The sequence below is a fragment of the Raphanus sativus genome, chromosome 4 (assembly GCF_000801105.2).
Source record: "Raphanus sativus cultivar WK10039 chromosome 4, ASM80110v3, whole genome shotgun sequence".
Lineage (NCBI taxonomy): Eukaryota > Viridiplantae > Streptophyta > Magnoliopsida > Brassicales > Brassicaceae > Raphanus > Raphanus sativus.
In genome coordinates, this window is record NC_079514.1 from 42,458,994 (window position 1) to 42,477,954 (window position 18,961).

The following is an 18,961-nucleotide window of genomic DNA, read 5'->3' on the forward strand; positions in this document are numbered from 1 at the left end:
ATCGACCCTCATAAAAATTAAAATAAATTTGAAAAGTTTGTGTAGAAATTTTCTTTTAGTAAAAATTTGGTAGTACCATAAATAATTTTATACATTTAGAACATTTCCAACCCTACTATATTTATTACTATAAAATGGTAAAATAACAAATAAAACAGTAAAAATTAGTTAAATTACATAATAAAGCTCATAAACGCAATAAAACTTAAATTGTTTAAATTTCAAAAATAAATAGGAAAAAATCATTAAAAAGTCCATCAAGCTATTTAAGATATTATTTTCAGTTTACAAGAAAACAAAATAAAAACAATTAATAAAAATATATCAAATGGATTTTTCTTTTTTTTTTTGTCACAGAACTCATGTTAAGAAAAAGTAATATACATTGTGTAAAAATATCGACATCAATATGGGAAAATACACTTTGTTTTATGAGAGAACTGCATTAGTTTAAAATATTGTAATCGTAGAGTGGGGGAACGGAGTACTGAATTAATTTATACACTGTATTAGCCGCTCTTAACCATTAACATAAGCTAACTCAAAAAATTTAAGTGCTTAAGAAAGAAAGTTCAAATATATGTTTGGATCAAATTGAATATGCAGCCATGAAAAAATATTGTGGCTTCACCTCAAATTGGTTGCAAGTATTTCTCCTAATTTTATGGTAGATTAATTACCAATTTATAGTGCTTTTCAAAGCTTATTTCTATAAAATCTCTGTGTTCTTGCATGAAAGATAGTGGGAATGCGAGCTCAGCATGCTACAAATCGATGGTTGATTATATGAAGATTGATTCACATGACTATAATACATAAAACTCTAAAAAGCATTGTACAGAAGGGAAAAAACAAGATTAGAAAAATGAAAGCTGAGAGATTTGACATCAAAAAACTAAAGAGAAGCTAAATGTGTAGGATGTGTAACCACAATAAAACTTCAAATGACACCCCATAATGAAATAAGAAACATAAAAGTATGGTCTTATATATCTAGCTTACTACGTTCGGATGGGTTTTTGTTTTTGAAATGCTACACACACTTAATGTTACAGATTATATTTTACATGGATATAAGTTTTATGTTAGCTTTTGAGTCATAGAATTGTAGAACGCATAAAAGAAATTTGTTTTGGTAGTAGGCAAAATTCTTGATAGGAAGCGTAGAAATGGGACTACGAGTTTCTGACAATATGTTGTTATAGTTTAGAAAGCCATACTCAATCGGAACTTTACAATTTCCCATCATTTTAAACAAAATAGATAATGTATTTCAAGCTTTTTCCCTCAGCTGACTGTTTCATACGATTTCCGCAGTTAACTTTTATCTCTTTAAAGAACTGATCTAATATTACAAAAGATCAATTGTAATAAAGTGAATTTTTCCTCAAAAAAAAGAAAGTGAATATTGAATCGATTATCAAATTCAGTCATGATAATTACAACAGCTGTATCTAAAATTTTCAAAGCAAAGTTAATTTTCGCAAATTGATCCAAATTCCAAATTCTCAAAAGTCAGTTGACAAAATTCCAAAATTTGAAACTTTCTTTGTTATCTACGAAAATTCAACTGCTTTGGGTGTTACAATAAGAAGGTAAACAATAAAAAGGTGTTACAAAGAAAAGTTCTACCTGCTTTTGGTAAAAATAGCCAAATTGTTTGCTTCTGACTATTCATCAAACATACTCTAATATTTACTTGCAAACTTTACATCCCAAATCATATAAAACTATATAACAGATCGACAATGGTGAAGCTCATTATGGGATAACCCAACATCCCTGTTCAAATAGTTGCAAAGATAAGTAATCGAAAATATGTAGTTGTCATGGTGTCAAACATTATCCCAAAATATATAAAGGTAAAATCAAATACAAATTTAAAAATCTAATTTACTAATTAACAACTCTTATTTACAGAAAAAAACTATTTCTCGCCTCATCAGTCAATTTTTACTTGATTTTTGTTTTTGACCAACAACATTTACTTTGATAAGACAATAAAAATCATCAATGACGTCAAAGTAAGGATAAGAGTCATGTCGAATACATGAGTTAGAGCTAAATCTCTCATCTACAACTCAGAAGATAATAATCAAAGAAACACAACTAAGAACAACTTCTCCACATCATCCAGACTATCTATGTATTCTGAATCCAGTTTTGGTATTCTAGCAAACTAAACAACTTCTCCACATCAACATTTACATAACAAAAATATAGCATGTCTTCCCTCTTATACTACACACTTTATAATTTTTATATATGAAAATTATATGGTATTTTTATTTACAGAACAAAATTCATAGTAAATTTTAAAAAACAATTATCCGCGCGTAGCGCGGAAAACGATCTAGTTTCGGTAATAAGACTAAAAAGTGAAAAAAAAATTAATGTGAAAATAGTTTTAGAGAAGAATCAACTCTCTATAAATTTTAGTATGGTAATTGTGACCACCTCCAATTTTTTTTCTTCAAAATCCAGGCATATCATTTCTCAGTGTAGATTTTATCAATCCCACATTTTATTCATACACAGTTTTTTTCTAAAAATAAAACTTCATAGATATGTTCATGTAAAAGGTGATTTATTTTTTTTTTTAAAAAAGGTGATTTATTTTTATTTTAAAATAAATGAAATAACTTTTTACTTTCCATAAAAGTATCCTTAATCTATAAACCAACTCAAAAGGTTTAAAATATCACACAAAACTAATAAATGCATTCGAAACTCTCTAGATTTAAAGCACATGTTCGTGTAAAATCAAAATTGAACCGAAGTTACACTAAACTGAAAACATCGATAAAACCAATTGAACCGGTTTGGTCAACCAAACTAATTTAAACTACACAGTAAAATCAATTATCAATTGATTTTACTGTGTAGTCGTCTTCTCCGGCTATTGTTTCCCTTTTTTCTCGAAATCTCGTTCCCGTTAAAGGCTTCTATTAGGTACAGATCATCGTTTCCCACTCGAATTCGGTTTATTTAACCAACCACACCAAGAAGCATTTTAAGTCTTTTATATTTCCTAAAGTATTTCTACAATTTTCTATGCTCGTCATGCATAGCTTGTTTTTTTTTTGTCAACATGCATAGCTTGTTATTTTTCTATTTAAACTCTTATTTGGTAAAAACCTCTTATTTTCTTATTTTTCCAAAAAAATCTCTTATTTGTTTCATTTCAAATCATTCAATCATTTTAAAAATCTTCTTAGTGCTTAAAGACAAGAATTGGGACTGTACCGAGGAATTTTGGATGCAAACGTACGTGAAAAGAGAAGAAGGAGAAATCGTAACGGATGAAAAGAAAAGTAGGTTAAAAGATAGTAGGGCTATCAATGTTTTTTTTGCAGAATATCGAAAGTATGCCTCGATAGTATCGAGTCGATACAGTCCCAATGTACTTCATCATTACTACGAAGCGTGTGTCTGACCAAGGCTTGTGTCAGACGTTATACCTAAACAGGCTATACTAGGTATTACGAGAAACTAAACAGGCTGATGTCCGTTTGCCTAATAATGGAAAAAACCCATTTTTCTATTTAAACTCTTGTTTGTTTTCATTTCAAAATCATTCAACCATTTTAAATAAAAATCTTCTTCGTGCTTAAAGACAAGAATTGGGAAAGAGATGAGCTTCACTAATGCTAATTCTTCTCGACCATCCTGCTACTCTCCTGCTACAAGGTAGTAAGCTTGATTATGTAATTAATTAGTTCTATGAACCATATGGCTACACTGTGTTTGTCAGCCCCAAGTCCCCAACTCGTTATTTACCTCTTTTTTTTCCTTTTTTTTTTACTACAGCTATGTTCTAAGTATGGACAGGATCAGTCACTTGCCAGATGCCTTGCTTGTGAAGATATTGTCTTCACTTCCAACAACCAAAGAAGTCGTAGCCACCTCTGTTTTGTCTAAACAGTGGCGGTCCCTCTGGAAGATGGTGCCTAGGCTAAAGTTCATTTGCAAAAGCCCCAATGATCTTCAGGGATTTGAAGATGGTGTACGCACGACTATGCTTTCACTCCAGGCTCCGTATCTACAGAGTTTGCATCTCGATGTTTCATTTCTTCAAGGTGATATCGATCATCATATAGATTATGAAGAGTTAGTTGAAATTGCACGTGGACTCCATGTGCGTGAGTTGGTGATCAAACTCTTAAGGCCAGACTCCAGAGCTCAGTTTCTTCCTTAGTTTGGATGACTGTCAGACTCTAGAAACACTGAAACTTCGTGGTCGTGAGGGATCCATTATTCTAGATGTCTCTTCTCCGTGTTGTCTGAAGTCTCTTACAACTCTGCACCTTGAAGATGTGGTCTTCGATGACTCTGTCATGGACCTTTTAGCTGGCTGTGTTAGTCTTGAAAGTTTGGTGGTTGATCGTAATGGTCATGATGATGTGGAGACTCTCACAATTGCCGTGCCGTTTTTACAGGAGCTAACCATAGAGGATGATGTCTCGGAGGGTACTTGCTCGAACTACGTGATAAACTCTCCTTCTTTGAAAAAAATGAAGATTGCAGCCTCTCTTTATTCTGGATCTTGTCTGATTGAGAATGCACCTGAGCTGGTGAAGGCACAACTTTTTATCAAGGAAGTATTTCTGGGAGAACCACTCTCTTCAGTCAAACGTCTCTCCCTGAGTACACACATGGAGGTATGGTTTTCTTGTAATGAATTGAGTTTGTTGTTGTTGTTGTTACATTGTTTATGAATTATTACTGATACTGCCTAATGCATAAATTTTAGGTTCCTGCTGGTTTCATCTTCAATCAGCTGGAATATTTGCAGCTTAATACAATTGAATTAAAGTCTTGGAATTTTCTAATGCTTATGCTTGACATCTCTCCCAATTTATAAGTTCTCGATATCAACAGCGTAAGCATTTGCAAGTTCATTTTTAATTTTCTAATGCTCGTATTTGATGATCTAACATAATGTATAATACATTGTTGTTGACTTGTTGGTTTCAGGACCACCATATGGAAATTCCATGGACGCCACCAAACCATGTTCCTGAATATTTGCTCCACCTTAAGACATTAAATTGGTTTGCAGAGCAAAGAATATACGGGGAAGATGTGGCCAAATACATCCTATCGAATGCAAGGCTTTTGGAAAATGTAACTTTGCTCATAAGCAGGCACGACGAGTATTTTCGCGAGCGTTTTCCCGAGTATTTTCCCGAGGAAGAAAAACTTAAGGTGCGGCATGACTTTGAAGGATGGTGTCCAGATGGTTGTATGTTTGAATGCAAGTTTGTGAATTCTTCTGAGGCTTCCTCCCACTGTCGCTTTTGATTATTGGTTGTTTCATGTCATTTTGTACTATCTCTAGTCTATTTTCCATGAATCAATTATTATTATTGGTCATTTTGTACTATCTTGTTTGAGTGTAAGCTTGAGTTTGAGACGTCTTCCACAGACTGCTACAGCGACTAGTGGCATGATATGGAAAGATGGTGTCCAGAATGATTGTAAGTTTGAGCTTTATGCGTGATGTATTATGTATATCATATGTTCACATTGTTAGGCGTTCTTTTATGTTAGATTTTGTGTCTCTTATGGTTCCTAATTTGAGTCACACGTGGTTTGGATTTTTTTTAGTTACTCATGATATTTTTATCTTAGAGCTCTCGCATTTTGCAGCTTTTTATTATCCGTAACGGTATTTTTATTTGTTTTTGGATAAGTGCATTCAAATTTTTTTTTTTTTTTTTGAATAAATGTTAAATTTTATTCATCAAAAAGTCTTTTTACATCAAAGTGAAGACCAAAGTCAAAAGGAAATTCTATACATCACCCTTCGAAGAAAATCCTAGAACAAAAGACCAAAGAAATCATACTCTTGTCCTAAACCAGAATTGGAGGAGCCCCTCCATACCCTTTCTCCTATCTTTTTCTATCAAGTAAAACTTGTTGCGAATCCCTTTATCAATAACTCTCTTCAGCATTGCAATAGTCATTGGTTTCTCTCCATGCTTAATTCGATTCCTCTCCCTCCATAGAGCATAAACCACTGCTTGAAAAGCATATCGAATGCAATATGACTTCTTCTTATCTCTGTGTCCAACGCTTATTCAAGATACAACATCAGACCAGACCGTAGAATGAGAACTTCCCATGATGCCAAGCAATAGATAGTCCCAAATTTGAGCTGAATATACACACTCGAAGAAGAGATGGTTTCTGCACTCCGTCGCCATTTTGCAAAGGACACACATGGTATCAACCCCCTGATTCCACAAGGATACTCTGTCCATAGTAGATAATCTATCTCTCATCGCGAGCCAAGTAATGAAAGCAAACTTAGGAGTAGACATCGAAAACCAAACTCCCTTGGCCCAATCACACTTCTCATAATCAACTCGAATCATCAACCAAGTCTCCTTAGTCTGAAAAGAATTTTTGTAACCCGCCCTGCATTTCCAGAGATTAACATCCTCTATATCCACACTCCATTGGTCTTTCAGACCCTTGATCTCTTCCTCGACAGAATTTAGAAACTCAACACGATGATTTCTACTTCTTCTGTTGCTCAGGATAGCTTCTTCAACAGTAGCCTCTCTGCGAATTCCCAGATCAATGATTCCCCTATCTCCCAATAAATCAAACATAACCCCTTTGCACGACCAGTTGTCAAACCAAAAAGAGACTTGCTTCCCATTTCCAATCTCTTTCATAAAGAATCTCTTAGCAACTTCTCTTAACTTCAGAATTTTTTTCCACATCCAAGAACCCATCTGAGTTTTCCCACTTATAGCCCAGAAACTTCTCTTCTTCAAGAGATAACACTTGATCCATCTTCCCCATAGAGACTCCCCCGACAATAACCTCCAGATAATCTTTAAACCATAGACCATATTGACTTCCTTTAGCGGCCTTATGCCCAATCCTCCTTCCTCCTCCAACTTACACACTTCACTCCATGCCACTTTCGCACCAGTTGCCTTAAGATTCGGACCTGACCATAAGAAGGAAGCACACATCTGCTCAACCTCTTTCATACACTGGCTCGGTAACCTAAACACTGAGGCCCAGAAGCTAGCAATGCTCCTAAGGACTACCTTGATCAACTGTAATCTACCCGCATAGGAGAGAAAACGAGTGGTCCAAGTGCCAATTCTGTTGCGAATTTTTTCCATAAGAGGTAGATAATCTTGCTTCCTCATCACCTTAGTCATAAGAGGCAGACCTAAATATCTCACCGGAAGAGATCCAACTGCAAATGGAAAATTCATAAGAATTCTGCTCTGCTCTTCTCTTGCAACTCCCGCCATATACAAGGTGGATTTCTCAATGCTTATACACAAACCTGACCACTTCGTGAACTCATCGAAGACTGATAGTGCATTCAAATTAAAAGCATATCAAATGACAAAGTTCAAAACCGTAAGAGTTTGAGAAAGTGTTATGAGCAAGGACATTGCTAGATAGTGGCTCTGTTGCCTAACAAGAGCTTCTTCTTCTTCTTTGACGTGCAAAGGTTCTCCCTGTAGTCTGAAACCAGAGTTGAATCCATAAAACCATAGTTACTCTGCTTTTTATCTAGCAACATATTCTTGTGTTTATGGGAATGTGCTTGGACCTGTAACATAGCTTCATTTCTCCTTATTTCAACAATTTGTGTCTAGATACACAAAACTGACCATCTGAATAGACTTAAGGCTCTCTATCCTTTGAAACAGACAACACACATCAGCTTTCTTGACCAACTCTGTGTTTTTGAACTTGAATCTCCAATATTTTTTAACCAAACCCCAAACTTAGATTTTGAATTTCATGATATATATCTCAATTACTACCAACAGAATCATCTGAATAGACTAAAGACTCTCTATCCTTTGAAACAGATAACACACATCCGCTAAGATGAGTTTTATTTCTTGACCAACTCTGTGTGTGTTTGAACTTGAATCTCCAATATTTTTTGAATACACAAAACTAAATGCTTTCCAAACCCTCTATAAATTAAATTTGAAGCATATGTTAAGTGTGAAATCAAAACTAAACCGAACTTAAACTAAACCGGAAACATCGACAAATGCAATCGCGAGAATCGGTAATCAATTGGATCGGTTCGGTCCACCAACCCAGGCTAAACGACGCCGTAAAAGTTCATCTTTGGAGATAGATTAAAAAAACATAGGGATCGCTTCACCGTTCGCTCCTCACTGTTCTTTCGTCTTCTCCGGCGATTGTTTCCCTTTCCTCTCGAATTCTCGTCTCCGTTAAGGCTTCCACAAGGTACAAATCATCGTTTTCAAATCTGTAATCCGGTTCATACTGAGCTTCTCATCGTTCTCACCCTTCTGCACAATAGAGCATTTTCTTAGGGTTTATTTTGAATTATTGCAGTTAACATCAGAAAGTTAATGCACTAAGTATTGGGGGAAAGAGATGAGCTTTACTCAGGCTAATTGTTTTAGACCATCCTACCACTCTCCTGTGACGACGAGGATACCTAAAGCTAATGGTGTCTCCACCAGTGTACCTGTTAGAGCAACTGCTTCGGTGTCTACTCTGTTTTCGCCTCTGTTAAGTCACCGGCGTAGTGGGAAATGGAAGCAAAGTTCTGCTGTTTGCTTGTTTGGTGGTGGCAAGGATAAGTCCAATGGTGGCGGTGACGAGGTCTGATGCCTTTTTCCTCACTTTGAAAGTTATGTTCTTTTGTGTGTCTGAACGGTTTTACTTTGTAACTAGTTCTGTTCTTCTTTGTCTGAATTATTTTGCTCTGTAATTAGTTCTGTTCTTCTCTGTCTGAATGATTTTACTTTGTAACTAGTTCTGTTCTTCTCTGTCTTAATTAATTTACTTTGTAATTAGTTCTGCTCTTCTCTGTTTGAATGATATTACTTCTAGCTGGACAATGATTTCTTTTAGTGGCAGATCGTTGCTGTTCTGTTTTCATGTTTTTCAGTTTGTAATGATTTTTTTTTGTTTTCATTAGATATCACCATGGAAAGCAATAGAGAAAGCTATGGGGAAGAAGTCAGTTGAAGATATGTTACGGGAGCAGATTCAAAAGAAAGATTTTTATGATACTGAAAGCGGCGGCGGCAACGTTCCTCCACGTGGAGGAGGAGGCGGTGGTGGTAACGGTGGAGAGCGTCCTGAAGGATCAGGAGGAGAAGAAGACGGTGGTGTCGCTGGGATTGCTGAAGAGACTCTGCAAGTGGTTTTAGCCACCTTAGGCTTCATCTTTTTGGTACAACACACAACTTTGAAACTTGCAATATATGTAAGTATCATCATGTGTTGATCGAATGTTCTGTTTTTTTTTTGTTGGCAGTACACTTACATTATCAATGGGGAGGAGTTGATAAAACTTGCAAGAGATTACTTTAGGTTTCTTTCGGGGAAACCTAAGACCGTTCGGTTGACACGAGCCTTGGATGGTTGGAATAGATTCATGGCGACGATGTCGAAGCCCAAAGAGTATGATGAGTACTGGCTAGAGAAGGCGATCATCAACACGCCTACCTGGTACGACAGTCCCGAGAAGTACAAGCAAGTCCTCAAGGCTTATGTCGACTCAAAGACTGATGAACAGTTCGATTAAACCCCTTGTCAGTTTCACTTTTGTTTACTCAGTACCTATTCACAATCACAATTGAGGTTTTCTTTGGTTTATCGTAAGGCTTTTCAAATAAATGATCCTGTTCTTGAATGTTAATATCTTTCAAAATTCAGTTTATAAGTAAAAATTGCAGGTCAAATGAGATTACATTAAAAAAAGAGAGAACATCAAATTTTCTTGGGTTTAGTAGAGGTTGAAGTGCTTTCTTTCTTGTCTGCCTCTGTTGATTTCTTACGGTCTTTCCTCTCCCTCTTCTTCAAAGCAGTCATGTGTGCTTTAAGGATGGTGGCATATGATGCTTGAAATCTCTGGTGATCCTTAGCCCCAACCTTAAAACAAGAAACCATTGCAATAAGTTAGCGTCAGTGTAAAACTTAAACCAGTATTCACATTCTTGACCCCCCAGTAATAGTTTACGAAGAGGGCTAAGAAAGAATGTTATATGTTATTGTTAACCATTCTCAAGTGAAAGTATAGACAGACAATTCTTGTGACTAATATGGTCTACTCATGGCATAGTTAAACATTTGGAGACAAATATGGTTCTGCAGTAACTTCTCGAGATCAATGAGTAGAAGAACATACCGAAGTAGAAATAGTTTTCTTGGCATCAGTAGCTCGAATAAGGCATCTGTACTCTATGGATTCACCTGCCTCGCTCAGTTTCCTCTTCTGCAGCTTAGACTTCAAAGATGCTGACACAACAAGTGATAATATAAATCATATACAAGTGAAGGAAGAAGGTCCAGATGAGATTGTCTGTCAAGTAAAAGACTAAAACAGCCAAGCTTACATCTTTTCAAAGTAACCCACACAGAACCCTTCTCTTTGCTTTTCTCAAACATGCTCGTGAGTTCATTCAGAAACGGATCCAACTGTAGTAAAACCTGAGAGTAACAAACGAGATTCCATTAAAAAAAAGATTTTTCCCCCCTCAATTAACCATTGAATCTTATATAGTCTAGCTGAATAAAATCCCAGCAAACACTCATAACACACACACACAGTGTTTTCATCTTGTGTAGAATATCATATAGCTAATGGGATCGAAAATTACCATTGTTGAAAAACCTCAGATGGATACTCTTTGCAGATGCTCAAGCACTGAAAGGACTTCTTCTTCTTCTTATCTTTCGGATCACTGAGTAGAAACAAAAACATAACCACAATGCAGGGCAATAGTGAGAGACCTTATGCAAAGTTTTTTTTTTTTGAGTAAAAGATCTGATTTTTAAAGTTGACTTTGCCTATATCAATCCAATAAAACATCACAATAAAACAAATTGCGCCATAACCATTCAGATTCTGATCTATTCGAAGCTAATAAAAAGATAAAATAAAATTACCCTAGATCATCCAAAGATTCTGAACAAATCTACACGAAAATCAACATGCAGGAGGAGATAGTATAATTCAATTTATTTGTATTTCAAATCAGATTGAGCTACAACGTTCCATTAGCTGAAAACCTAGAAGATATAAGAATCAAAAAGTAAACTTACCGGAGACTAGAGAAGCTGATGTGATCTGCTCTCCAACACCCACCGGCCGGATGAAATTTATTCGGTAGCTGTAAAAAAATTAAAGAGAAGAATATTAAATTAGGGCTTTATATTATGTCCACACTAACGGGCCTTTTATGCAAACTAATGGGCCTTCTTAACCAACAAGAAGTTCTAAAAAACCCTAGCAAGGTTTAAACGCTGCGCGCTCTCTCTCTCTCTCTCTCTCTCTCTCTCTCTCTCTCTCTAACTCTTTGATAGCCTCCTCGAAGAGCTAATTAACAGCGGCGTTGATTTGATATTTTCCGACGTAGAGAACCCTAATTTATACAAAAACCTCAGAACCGGCTCTGAGAAAAAACATAACAATGTGGAAAAAAGTGGGGTTTCAGAAGAGTGGTAGCGTAAGCACCAAGACACCCAAAGGAAACGATCAAAACGAATACGATTTTCAGGTAAGGAGTGTGTTTTGTTTGTTCTTTTTGTGTATATTGATTCTCTCTGAGACAAACTTCACCATACGTTTGTTAAATTTTTATCTTATCTTCTGAAGCTCCAATCAAGTGATGATGAAGAAGAGGAGGTGTTAAGAGTACGGGCAGAACAAATAGGATCCATTACAGAAGCTGATGCTGGGTTAGAAGATGATAGTGAAGATGAAGAAGATAGAGACAGAGAATTAACCATGGAGGTGTGTGTGTGTGTGTGTGTGTGTGTCATGAGTCTCCAGCGATGCTATAATACATTTTGTATGACTAGTCAAGCGGATGTTTGTTTCTTTTATCATATCAGCTTACTTTAAATTTTTTTCTTCTCTATATAATTAAAGATCAAAGGAGTTGATGGAGAGCTTCCACCTGGATTTGAAGAGTCTCTAGCGACAAGTATTGCTAATAATGGGACAGTTATAATCACACAAGACACAGTCGAGGTAGAAGTTGCGTCTTACTCGCTCTATCACTTGAGTTATTCTCTTAGGAGTTGTTTGACACTTCCTTTGTATCCTTTTCTTGATCTCTCTGTTGATACAGCCAGTTAAAATCAATAAATCGAGGGCAGACGCAAGGAGAAAAGGAGAGAAACGCAAGCACCAGGTGAAAAAACTCATCCAAGCTATCCTTTGTCTGTTCTGTTTAAGTTGAACTAATAATCATATGCTTTTCTTTGTAGCAGAATGATCAAGTTGATATTCAGAGTGAGGAAATGTTGTTGAAACTTCGAGCTTCTCTACAAGGAAAGTTAACAAGCAATGGAGTTTTTGGTTCTACTGTTTCAAAGTCTGATAAAGCTCAAAAACGTCAGAAATTAGCTTATAAGTAATGTCTTTTTTTTTTCTTACTCTTTTACTAATGATGATCTCTTTTGTACCTCGTGTATATATATTAATAATTTTAAAGTTCCGTATCTAACCAGGAAGCTAGAGACATCCGACGACTATGATGATAATGACATGGTTGATAGTGATGGCAAATCAGAAGGCTCGGAAGATGAGTTTTACAAACAAGTGAGACAGAACAGAGAAGCTAAACGAGCTGCCAAAGCAGAGATCTATTCAAGGTGTGATTATACACACTACTTTTAACCTTTTCTAGACCGTCACATATGATGTGTACATGCTGTTTCAGGGAACCATCATCGACCTTTTCATTACCAGAAAGCGTGGATGGGAAACGTTTGATTTCAAATGAGGTTTAGAATGTTTCCAAAACACATACAACAAGATCTTCTGTTTCTCTCACCGTTCCTGTTCTTTTTTTTTTTTATCTCGACCAAAACCTAGATTTGAGTAACAGAGGATTGACTCGACATCGCAACAAGGACAAAAAGAATCCGAGAAAGAACTACAGGGCATAACACACTTGGATTGCTAGTTTGTCCATTTTTAGTTTTTTTGCCTCAGCTGAGATGTTTTGGGGCCTTGGTCTTGTTTGCAGGACAAGTACACGGACAAAGTCAAGAGACGTGGAGGACAAGTTAGAGAAATCAGGAAACCTTCTGGTCCATACGGAGGTGAACGTTCAGGTATCAATACCAACATAAGCCACAGCATCCGTATCAAGAATTAGCCTCTTCTTCCTATCAATGTCATATTTCTTCCTATCAATGTCATATTTTTCTTCTTTGTTTTCTATCTTTTATTGGATCTCCTACTTTGCATTTCACTCTGCTTCATTACTTGAACAAAACAATGCTTTGTTAAACTTGTTTACCTTTCAAACAAGCTTAAAGAGTTGCTAGTTCAATGTTCATCCAATTTCAGAGATTTTTTTCTTTTTAGATTTTCAAATATATGATTATTAGATTGAAAAAGTAAAATGTACTGTTAAAATTTTATTACGGATTTAATCTTATAAATAATCTTAAGATATTATGAGTTTAGATATGTTAAAAATCTAAGATATTGCGGCATTTTGTGTTGTTAAAAATTAATAGTAACCAATAAACTTTTTTTTAATGTGAAAAATCTGGCAAATAAATAAGCATTCTCGTTATGCTTGACAAATGATAATAAACATAATCACCTAATTATTTCGGTTTCATACAGTTTCTAAATCAATACTATTAAAACACAAGAGGCTTTTTTGAGACCACCTTGAAGTTTTAAAATATTTACCATCATATGCCACTGATATATTTTTAATCTATGCTTTTTATTTAAATTATATTTAAATCTATTTAATCCTAACTAAATCTATTTAATCCAACAATAGAATCTCATTTGAACTAGCCCTTAATTTCAGGATGAATTTTTTTTCTGTTGTATAATTGTTTTGTTCTATTTTTTAAAATTAAAAATATTTCAATATATTGTTATATACGAAATTAAATTATTATTAAAAATGTGAAATATTTTCAATTTCTTAAAATATTTATGTGTTGCAAGTATCATTTAAAATGACCACATAAATGTTAATTCTTAATTTTAAACAAAAAAAAACTAAAAAGATGGCATTTTCTAAATAAATTTGTAAAATTTAAACAAACTATTTATTCATTTAAAAGACAAGTATTTTCAGTTAATAAAAGGTTGTGTCCAACTAATTATTTACATGTTTTACTCTTTCAAAAAAGAAAACTGACTTCTTAATTTATGTAGCATATAATACTATGATTTTAAAGTTAAAAACATAACTACTTTTTAATGTAAGAAAACGTATCTCCCTATTTCTTTGGGTAGTTTTGAAATTAACAGTAATCATTATTAAAACTGTTTTTAGCTTTTGATAGTTTCTATACGAGAATAATTATAATGATATATGTAATTTATATTAAACAATTTAAAGCTGATTTTTATCTTATGTGACTATGTTCAAATTCGTCCATGTATGATTTAAATCTTTTTATATTGATATAAAAACATTTAAATATAAGGTTTGTAATCATATTTAACATATATTTTTAGCAACATCTTTAGCAAAAAAAACAAAAAAAATTGAACACCATTTTTTCAAAAAATCATTATCACACTACAACAACATAATTTACATCTCAGCCTAAAAATCTGGGATTTATTCAACCAAACATTAACTTATTTAAATTTTAAATATTTTATATAGACATTAGTTTTATCTATTAACAACGCACATGATGTTTAAATATGGTTTAATGGGTGGTCTAAGTGGACTTTTAATAGAAATAAATTTTCTTATAAATTTATTTAGTTTAACGGGTTTTCAATAGATTATTCGATTAAAAACTATTTATTAAATGTTCTACGGGTGGGTGTTCGGGCCTCCATTGGGTTCGGTTGGTTCTATTCAGATTTTGAATTTTCGGATTCAAAGATTTCAGCCCCATTGAGTATTTCTAAATTTTGGTTTGGATTCGGTTCAGATCTTTGAGAGTTTGGTTTGGGTACAGATAACCCATTTAAATAATTTTTAAATTTTTTAAATTCCTGATATATTTAAATTTTCACAAAATCTATAAACAAAAATAGATATTACATATAAATTTGAATAGCATAGGTCAAAATACCTAAAATTTATATATAAATTGGTTTGATTTGAATATTTGGATTGAGAATCAATAGATATTTTAAGTATTTTTAGTGTCTTGAGTATACTTTAGCTATTTTAGACATATACGACTATTCGTATATATTTTCAAATATTTTGAACAACCAAAAAGTATCTTATATATTTTGAATGTTTTATTATACATTAAATCTAAAAATAATTAATATATATATATATATATAAATATATATCAGATATATTCGGCAACCCGAAATACTTCGGTTCAGGTTGGGTTCGGTTTCGATTCTTTAAATACCAAAAACTTGAACTCATTCGGATATTTAATTAATTTCAGTTCTGTTTGGTATACTACTTCTTCGGATCGGGTTCTGTTCAGTTCTTCGGATCTAGGTTTTTTTCCCATACCTAAACTATCCAATTGATAAACGTTATATCTATTTTTTTTATATTTGCATCAAACTATATAATAACGCTAACCACTTTAAACACAAAGATCATTACAGATAACACAATATAAAAAATAAAATTTCTATATATATATATATATATACCTGTCCTTTTAAAAGATTCTACTAATATAGATTTAGTCCAATTATTTTTAATAAAATAAATTAAAGTCTTTTACTCATCATTTTAGAAAAAATATTTTACACAAATATGATTACAAAAAAAATTAATTAAAAATATAAATATGAAAACTAATTTTGTTAAATAAAATGCAAAGCAAAAGGTATACCGTCCTCCAGAGAGGACGGGTCAAAATCTAGTATTATCTTAAAATATTTATAGCTTTTTTGTAACATTCAAATATTTATAGCTACTAGCATAAATATAGAAGTTTTAAATTTGGTACGTATTTGTATTTTACAGAAAGACGTGTTTGCTCACACTTAATTAGTTTATATCTCCAAGATTAGGACGACAGGTGTTGTTGAAAATAATGACTGGAACTTTTGTAATGTTTGGAAATGATTATGTTTACATTTTGTAATTACTTTTAGTTTATCCTGGAATGTCAATTTTTAGAATGTAATAATATAGAATGATCTAATTTCATCCGTCCCACAATTTATTTTACCATTTGTAGTGAATATGAAATATGATTACTCTACCAATTCCATAAAAGAAATAAACAAAGTTCAAAGTAAATCATTTCATTACAATTTTGATCATGAATAAGGAGAATGAAATCTATTCCATTTTGTTCAAAAAAAAAAGAAATCTATTCCATTTTTTTTGTCATATTTCATTCTTTTTTAATCTACTAATTCCAGAAAAAAACATTTGGGTGAACGTCTCTCTTTACATATATAAGAGAACTTAAATCTAAGTGTAAATGGCAAAGTAGAGCTGTAGAAGAGTTTTCAGACGTCAAGCAAAAAAATCAAATATGCCTAAATCACACATAAATCTTTGCTTCATCATTATTTTATATCTTTCGTCTGAAATTTTCATGAGTGTAAACTCACAGGTATGTGTTTAAGATTAATTACCCCAAAACAAATTTCAAAATGTAAAAAAAAATTCAGTCTTATATATAACCTTTTTTCATTTGAACTTGCTCTTTGCAGAGCCAGGGAGACTGGTGTATAGCGAACTATATTACAGATAATGATAAATTATTAAATATCATAAATTATGCATGTGCTAAAATCAATTGTGGAATTATTATGGAAGGAGGTTCATGTTATCATCCTAATACTCCTCTTCATCATGCTTCTGTCGCCATGAATCTTTATTATCAAGCTCAAGGAGGAAACCAAACGCAAAGCGATTGCTCCTTCGAAGGCTCTGGTCTCATTACCATCACTGATCCTAGTGAGTTAGCCTCTCTAAACAATTATGTAATTCTTCTCTGTCAATCTTGAATCAATATTATCTTATTATATATTTCTCTTATTTTCAGGCTATGGGAGTTGCAAATTTCAGTATAGTCCGTAAAAGTATGCAAAGCTTTGTATTGGTTAAAATAAAATAAAATGAATAACAGAGAACTCTATTTATGGAATTTCATTTTGATCTAAAGTTTGAGTGCGATTTATCATTTGCTACAATATTTGAGTTTCTATGATTCTATCATTGTCAGAACAATAAATACTTCATCCATTTACAAAAACTGTTATGCTTTATAGTTTTTACCTTAAAATGAATAAGTAATAAACTGACTGGTACATCTTACTTCTGATATGAGATATTACTTTTAACTCGTCTTCTCGAATGGTTTGTGTTCTCATTTTGATCAAAAGAGTTTTAAGGGGTTATTGGGAGATTAATTTAAGTAGAATTGATTGATTGGAAGAATTAAGAGATTTGTTAAATTTACAGAAAGTTTTAATGAATTTTTTATATTTTAAAAGTCTACGAAACTATTCTACTATAATGATTTTCAGAATCTTGAATATATACAATATTTTAAAAATCTTGTTTTATAAATTAAAATGTTAAGAATTCAACTCTAATAATATTAGATTTTAATAGAATTAATAATTTTTAAAACCCAAACCATTCGAAGAACAATGAATTCTATATATTATTAAAAGATCATGAAACCAATAACACTTGATTTTAAGTATACTAGAATTCTTTTGTTAGTAACTATAAATTTTTAAAATTCTAAGAATCATTATAAATGTATCTCTCACTAATATTCTCTAAACAATACAATTTCTATTTTGGTTAACAACCTGAACATATATAATAAAAACTGCTTATCTCAAGAGAAATCAGGAAACCTTGGGGTTCAATCCCAACATAAGCCGGAGCATCCAAATCAAGAATTAGTCTCTTCTTCTTCTTTGTTGTTGTTGAACTTTTTATTGGATCTTCTACTCTGCATTTCACTCTGCTTCATTACGTGAGCAAAGCATTGCTTTGTAAAACTTGTTTACCCTTCAACCAAGCTAAAGAGTAACTAGTTAAATGTTCACCCAATTTCAAAAATTCTTTTCTTTTTGAATTTCAAATATTCGATAATTAGATTGAAAATGTATTGTACTATTAAAACTTGATTATCCATTTAATATAATAAATAATCTAGGATTTTAAGAGCTTAAATGTATTAAAAAACTAAAATATCATGACACTTTGTGCTTAAAAGTTAATATTAACAGATAAACTTTTGTGAAATCCTGAAAACAAATAAGAATTCTAGTTTCTTCTTAATGTTGATATGCCTTGTGAATCTGGATGTTACATCTACGCGATGGATGTTACATCAAGTTGTGACGGATCAGATGTATTTCCGGGCCAAGTGCTCTACTAGAGCCAAACTAGATGCCTGTACTGAGACCAAACGCTCAATTAGAGCCAGACGTCCATCACCAGATGTCCAATCTCTCGTTTAGTATAATTTTGTTCGCTTTAGACCTAAGTCCCACACGGATTTGTTCTTGGGTCATTACTTCCAAAAAAACCTCATACTAAGTAGGATTAGACCAAATATATATATATATATATATATATATATATATATATATGATTTTGTTTTATTTAATATCCAATGTGAAACTTGAATTGATTTTTTATTTATTATGACATTAATAAATGATAAGTTATACTTCCACGATGAATAAACAAAATTCAAAATAAATCATTTCATTCCCAATTTGATCATGAGTAAATAGAATGAAATATATTCTATTTTTTATATTGCATTCCTTTTTAGTCTACTAATTCCAAAAAAAAATATTTTGGTGAACGTCTCTCTTTACATATATAAGAGAACTTAAATCTAACTGTAAATTGCAAAGCAGAGCTGTAGAAGAGTTTTCAGACGTCAAGCAGATCAAATATGTCTAAAGCACACATAAGTCTTTGTTTCATCATCTTTTTGTATCTTTCGTCTGAAATTTTCATGAGTGTAAACTCACAGGTTCATGTTTAAGATTACTCCAAAA

General features: G+C 32.9%; 3 protein-coding genes, 1 long non-coding RNA gene and 1 pseudogene across 6 annotated transcripts; 4 read left to right on the top strand and 1 right to left on the bottom strand.

The window, feature by feature from the left end:
- Positions 1-3,598: 3,598 nt before the first annotated feature.
- On the top strand, positions 3,599-5,522 carry LOC108851060 (F-box/FBD/LRR-repeat protein At3g26920-like; annotated as a pseudogene).
- A 2,612-nt stretch (positions 5,523-8,134) lies between these two features.
- On the top strand, positions 8,135-9,673 carry LOC108848274 (uncharacterized). Its single transcript, XM_018621595.2, has 4 exons — positions 8,135-8,250; positions 8,362-8,634; positions 8,954-9,211; positions 9,296-9,673. Exons 2-4 carry the CDS (start codon positions 8,404-8,406, stop codon positions 9,563-9,565), a joined length of 759 nt encoding a protein of 252 aa, XP_018477097.1. The 5' UTR covers positions 8,135-8,250; positions 8,362-8,403; the 3' UTR covers positions 9,566-9,673.
- LOC108848276 (signal recognition particle 14 kDa protein) lies at positions 9,646-11,199 on the bottom strand. The gene is made up of 5 exons (XM_018621596.2): positions 11,086-11,199; positions 10,641-10,724; positions 10,377-10,470; positions 10,169-10,278; positions 9,646-9,912 (listed from the first exon to the last, which is right to left on the bottom strand). The coding sequence occupies exons 2-5, from the start codon at positions 10,641-10,643 to the stop codon at positions 9,751-9,753; spliced, it is 369 nt and encodes a 122-aa protein (XP_018477098.1). The 5' UTR covers positions 10,644-10,724; positions 11,086-11,199; the 3' UTR covers positions 9,646-9,750.
- A 118-nt stretch (positions 11,200-11,317) lies between these two features.
- LOC108838536 (protein THALLO) lies at positions 11,318-13,242 on the top strand. 3 transcript variants are annotated; one of them, XM_057009704.1, is made up of 8 exons: positions 11,318-11,540; positions 11,639-11,776; positions 11,915-12,016; positions 12,117-12,179; positions 12,256-12,401; positions 12,499-12,642; positions 12,711-12,774; positions 12,866-13,242. In XM_057009704.1, the coding sequence occupies exons 1-8, from the start codon at positions 11,454-11,456 to the stop codon at positions 12,869-12,871; spliced, it is 750 nt and encodes a 249-aa protein (XP_056865684.1). In that variant the 5' UTR covers positions 11,318-11,453; the 3' UTR covers positions 12,872-13,242. The 3 variants fall into 3 exon arrangements, with proteins under 3 accessions (XP_056865684.1, XP_056865682.1, XP_056865683.1); XM_057009702.1 differs by having other exon boundaries at positions 13,020-13,242; XM_057009703.1 differs by having other exon boundaries at positions 12,259-12,401; positions 13,020-13,242.
- Positions 13,243-16,648: 3,406 nt separating this feature from the next.
- Positions 16,649-17,090, top strand: LOC130511588 (uncharacterized). The gene is made up of 2 exons (XR_008945082.1): positions 16,649-16,883; positions 16,972-17,090. It is a non-coding gene; the product is annotated as an uncharacterized LOC130511588 (long non-coding RNA).
- The last annotated feature ends 1,871 nt before the right edge of the window (positions 17,091-18,961 follow it).

What these genes read in the sequence shown, in the direction of transcription:
- LOC108848276 (XM_018621596.2), bottom strand. An exon ending in GTGGGTTACTTTGAAAAGAT is followed by an intron (nt 10,279 to 10,376) that starts GTAAGCTTGGCT and finishes TTGTTGTGTCAG; the next exon opens with CATCTTTGAAGTCTAAGCTG. An exon ending in AGAAAACTATTTCTACTTCG is followed by an intron (nt 9,913 to 10,168) that starts GTATGTTCTTCT and finishes TCTTGTTTTAAG; the next exon opens with GTTGGGGCTAAGGATCACCA.
- LOC108838536 (XM_057009702.1), top strand. Translation starts at nt 11,454, where the DNA reads ATGTGGAAAAAAGTGGGGTTTCAGAAGAGTGGTAGCGTAAGCACCAAG. An exon ending in TCACACAAGACACAGTCGAG is followed by an intron (nt 12,017 to 12,116) that starts GTAGAAGTTGCG and finishes CTGTTGATACAG; the next exon opens with CCAGTTAAAATCAATAAATC. An exon ending in GAGAGAAACGCAAGCACCAG is followed by an intron (nt 12,180 to 12,255) that starts GTGAAAAAACTC and finishes TTTTCTTTGTAG; the next exon opens with CAGAATGATCAAGTTGATAT.
- LOC108848274 (XM_018621595.2), top strand. Translation starts at nt 8,404, where the DNA reads ATGAGCTTTACTCAGGCTAATTGTTTTAGACCATCCTACCACTCTCCT. An exon ending in CCAATGGTGGCGGTGACGAG is followed by an intron (nt 8,635 to 8,953) that starts GTCTGATGCCTT and finishes TGTTTTCATTAG; the next exon opens with ATATCACCATGGAAAGCAAT. An exon ending in CCTTAGGCTTCATCTTTTTG is followed by an intron (nt 9,212 to 9,295) that starts GTACAACACACA and finishes TTTTGTTGGCAG; the next exon opens with TACACTTACATTATCAATGG.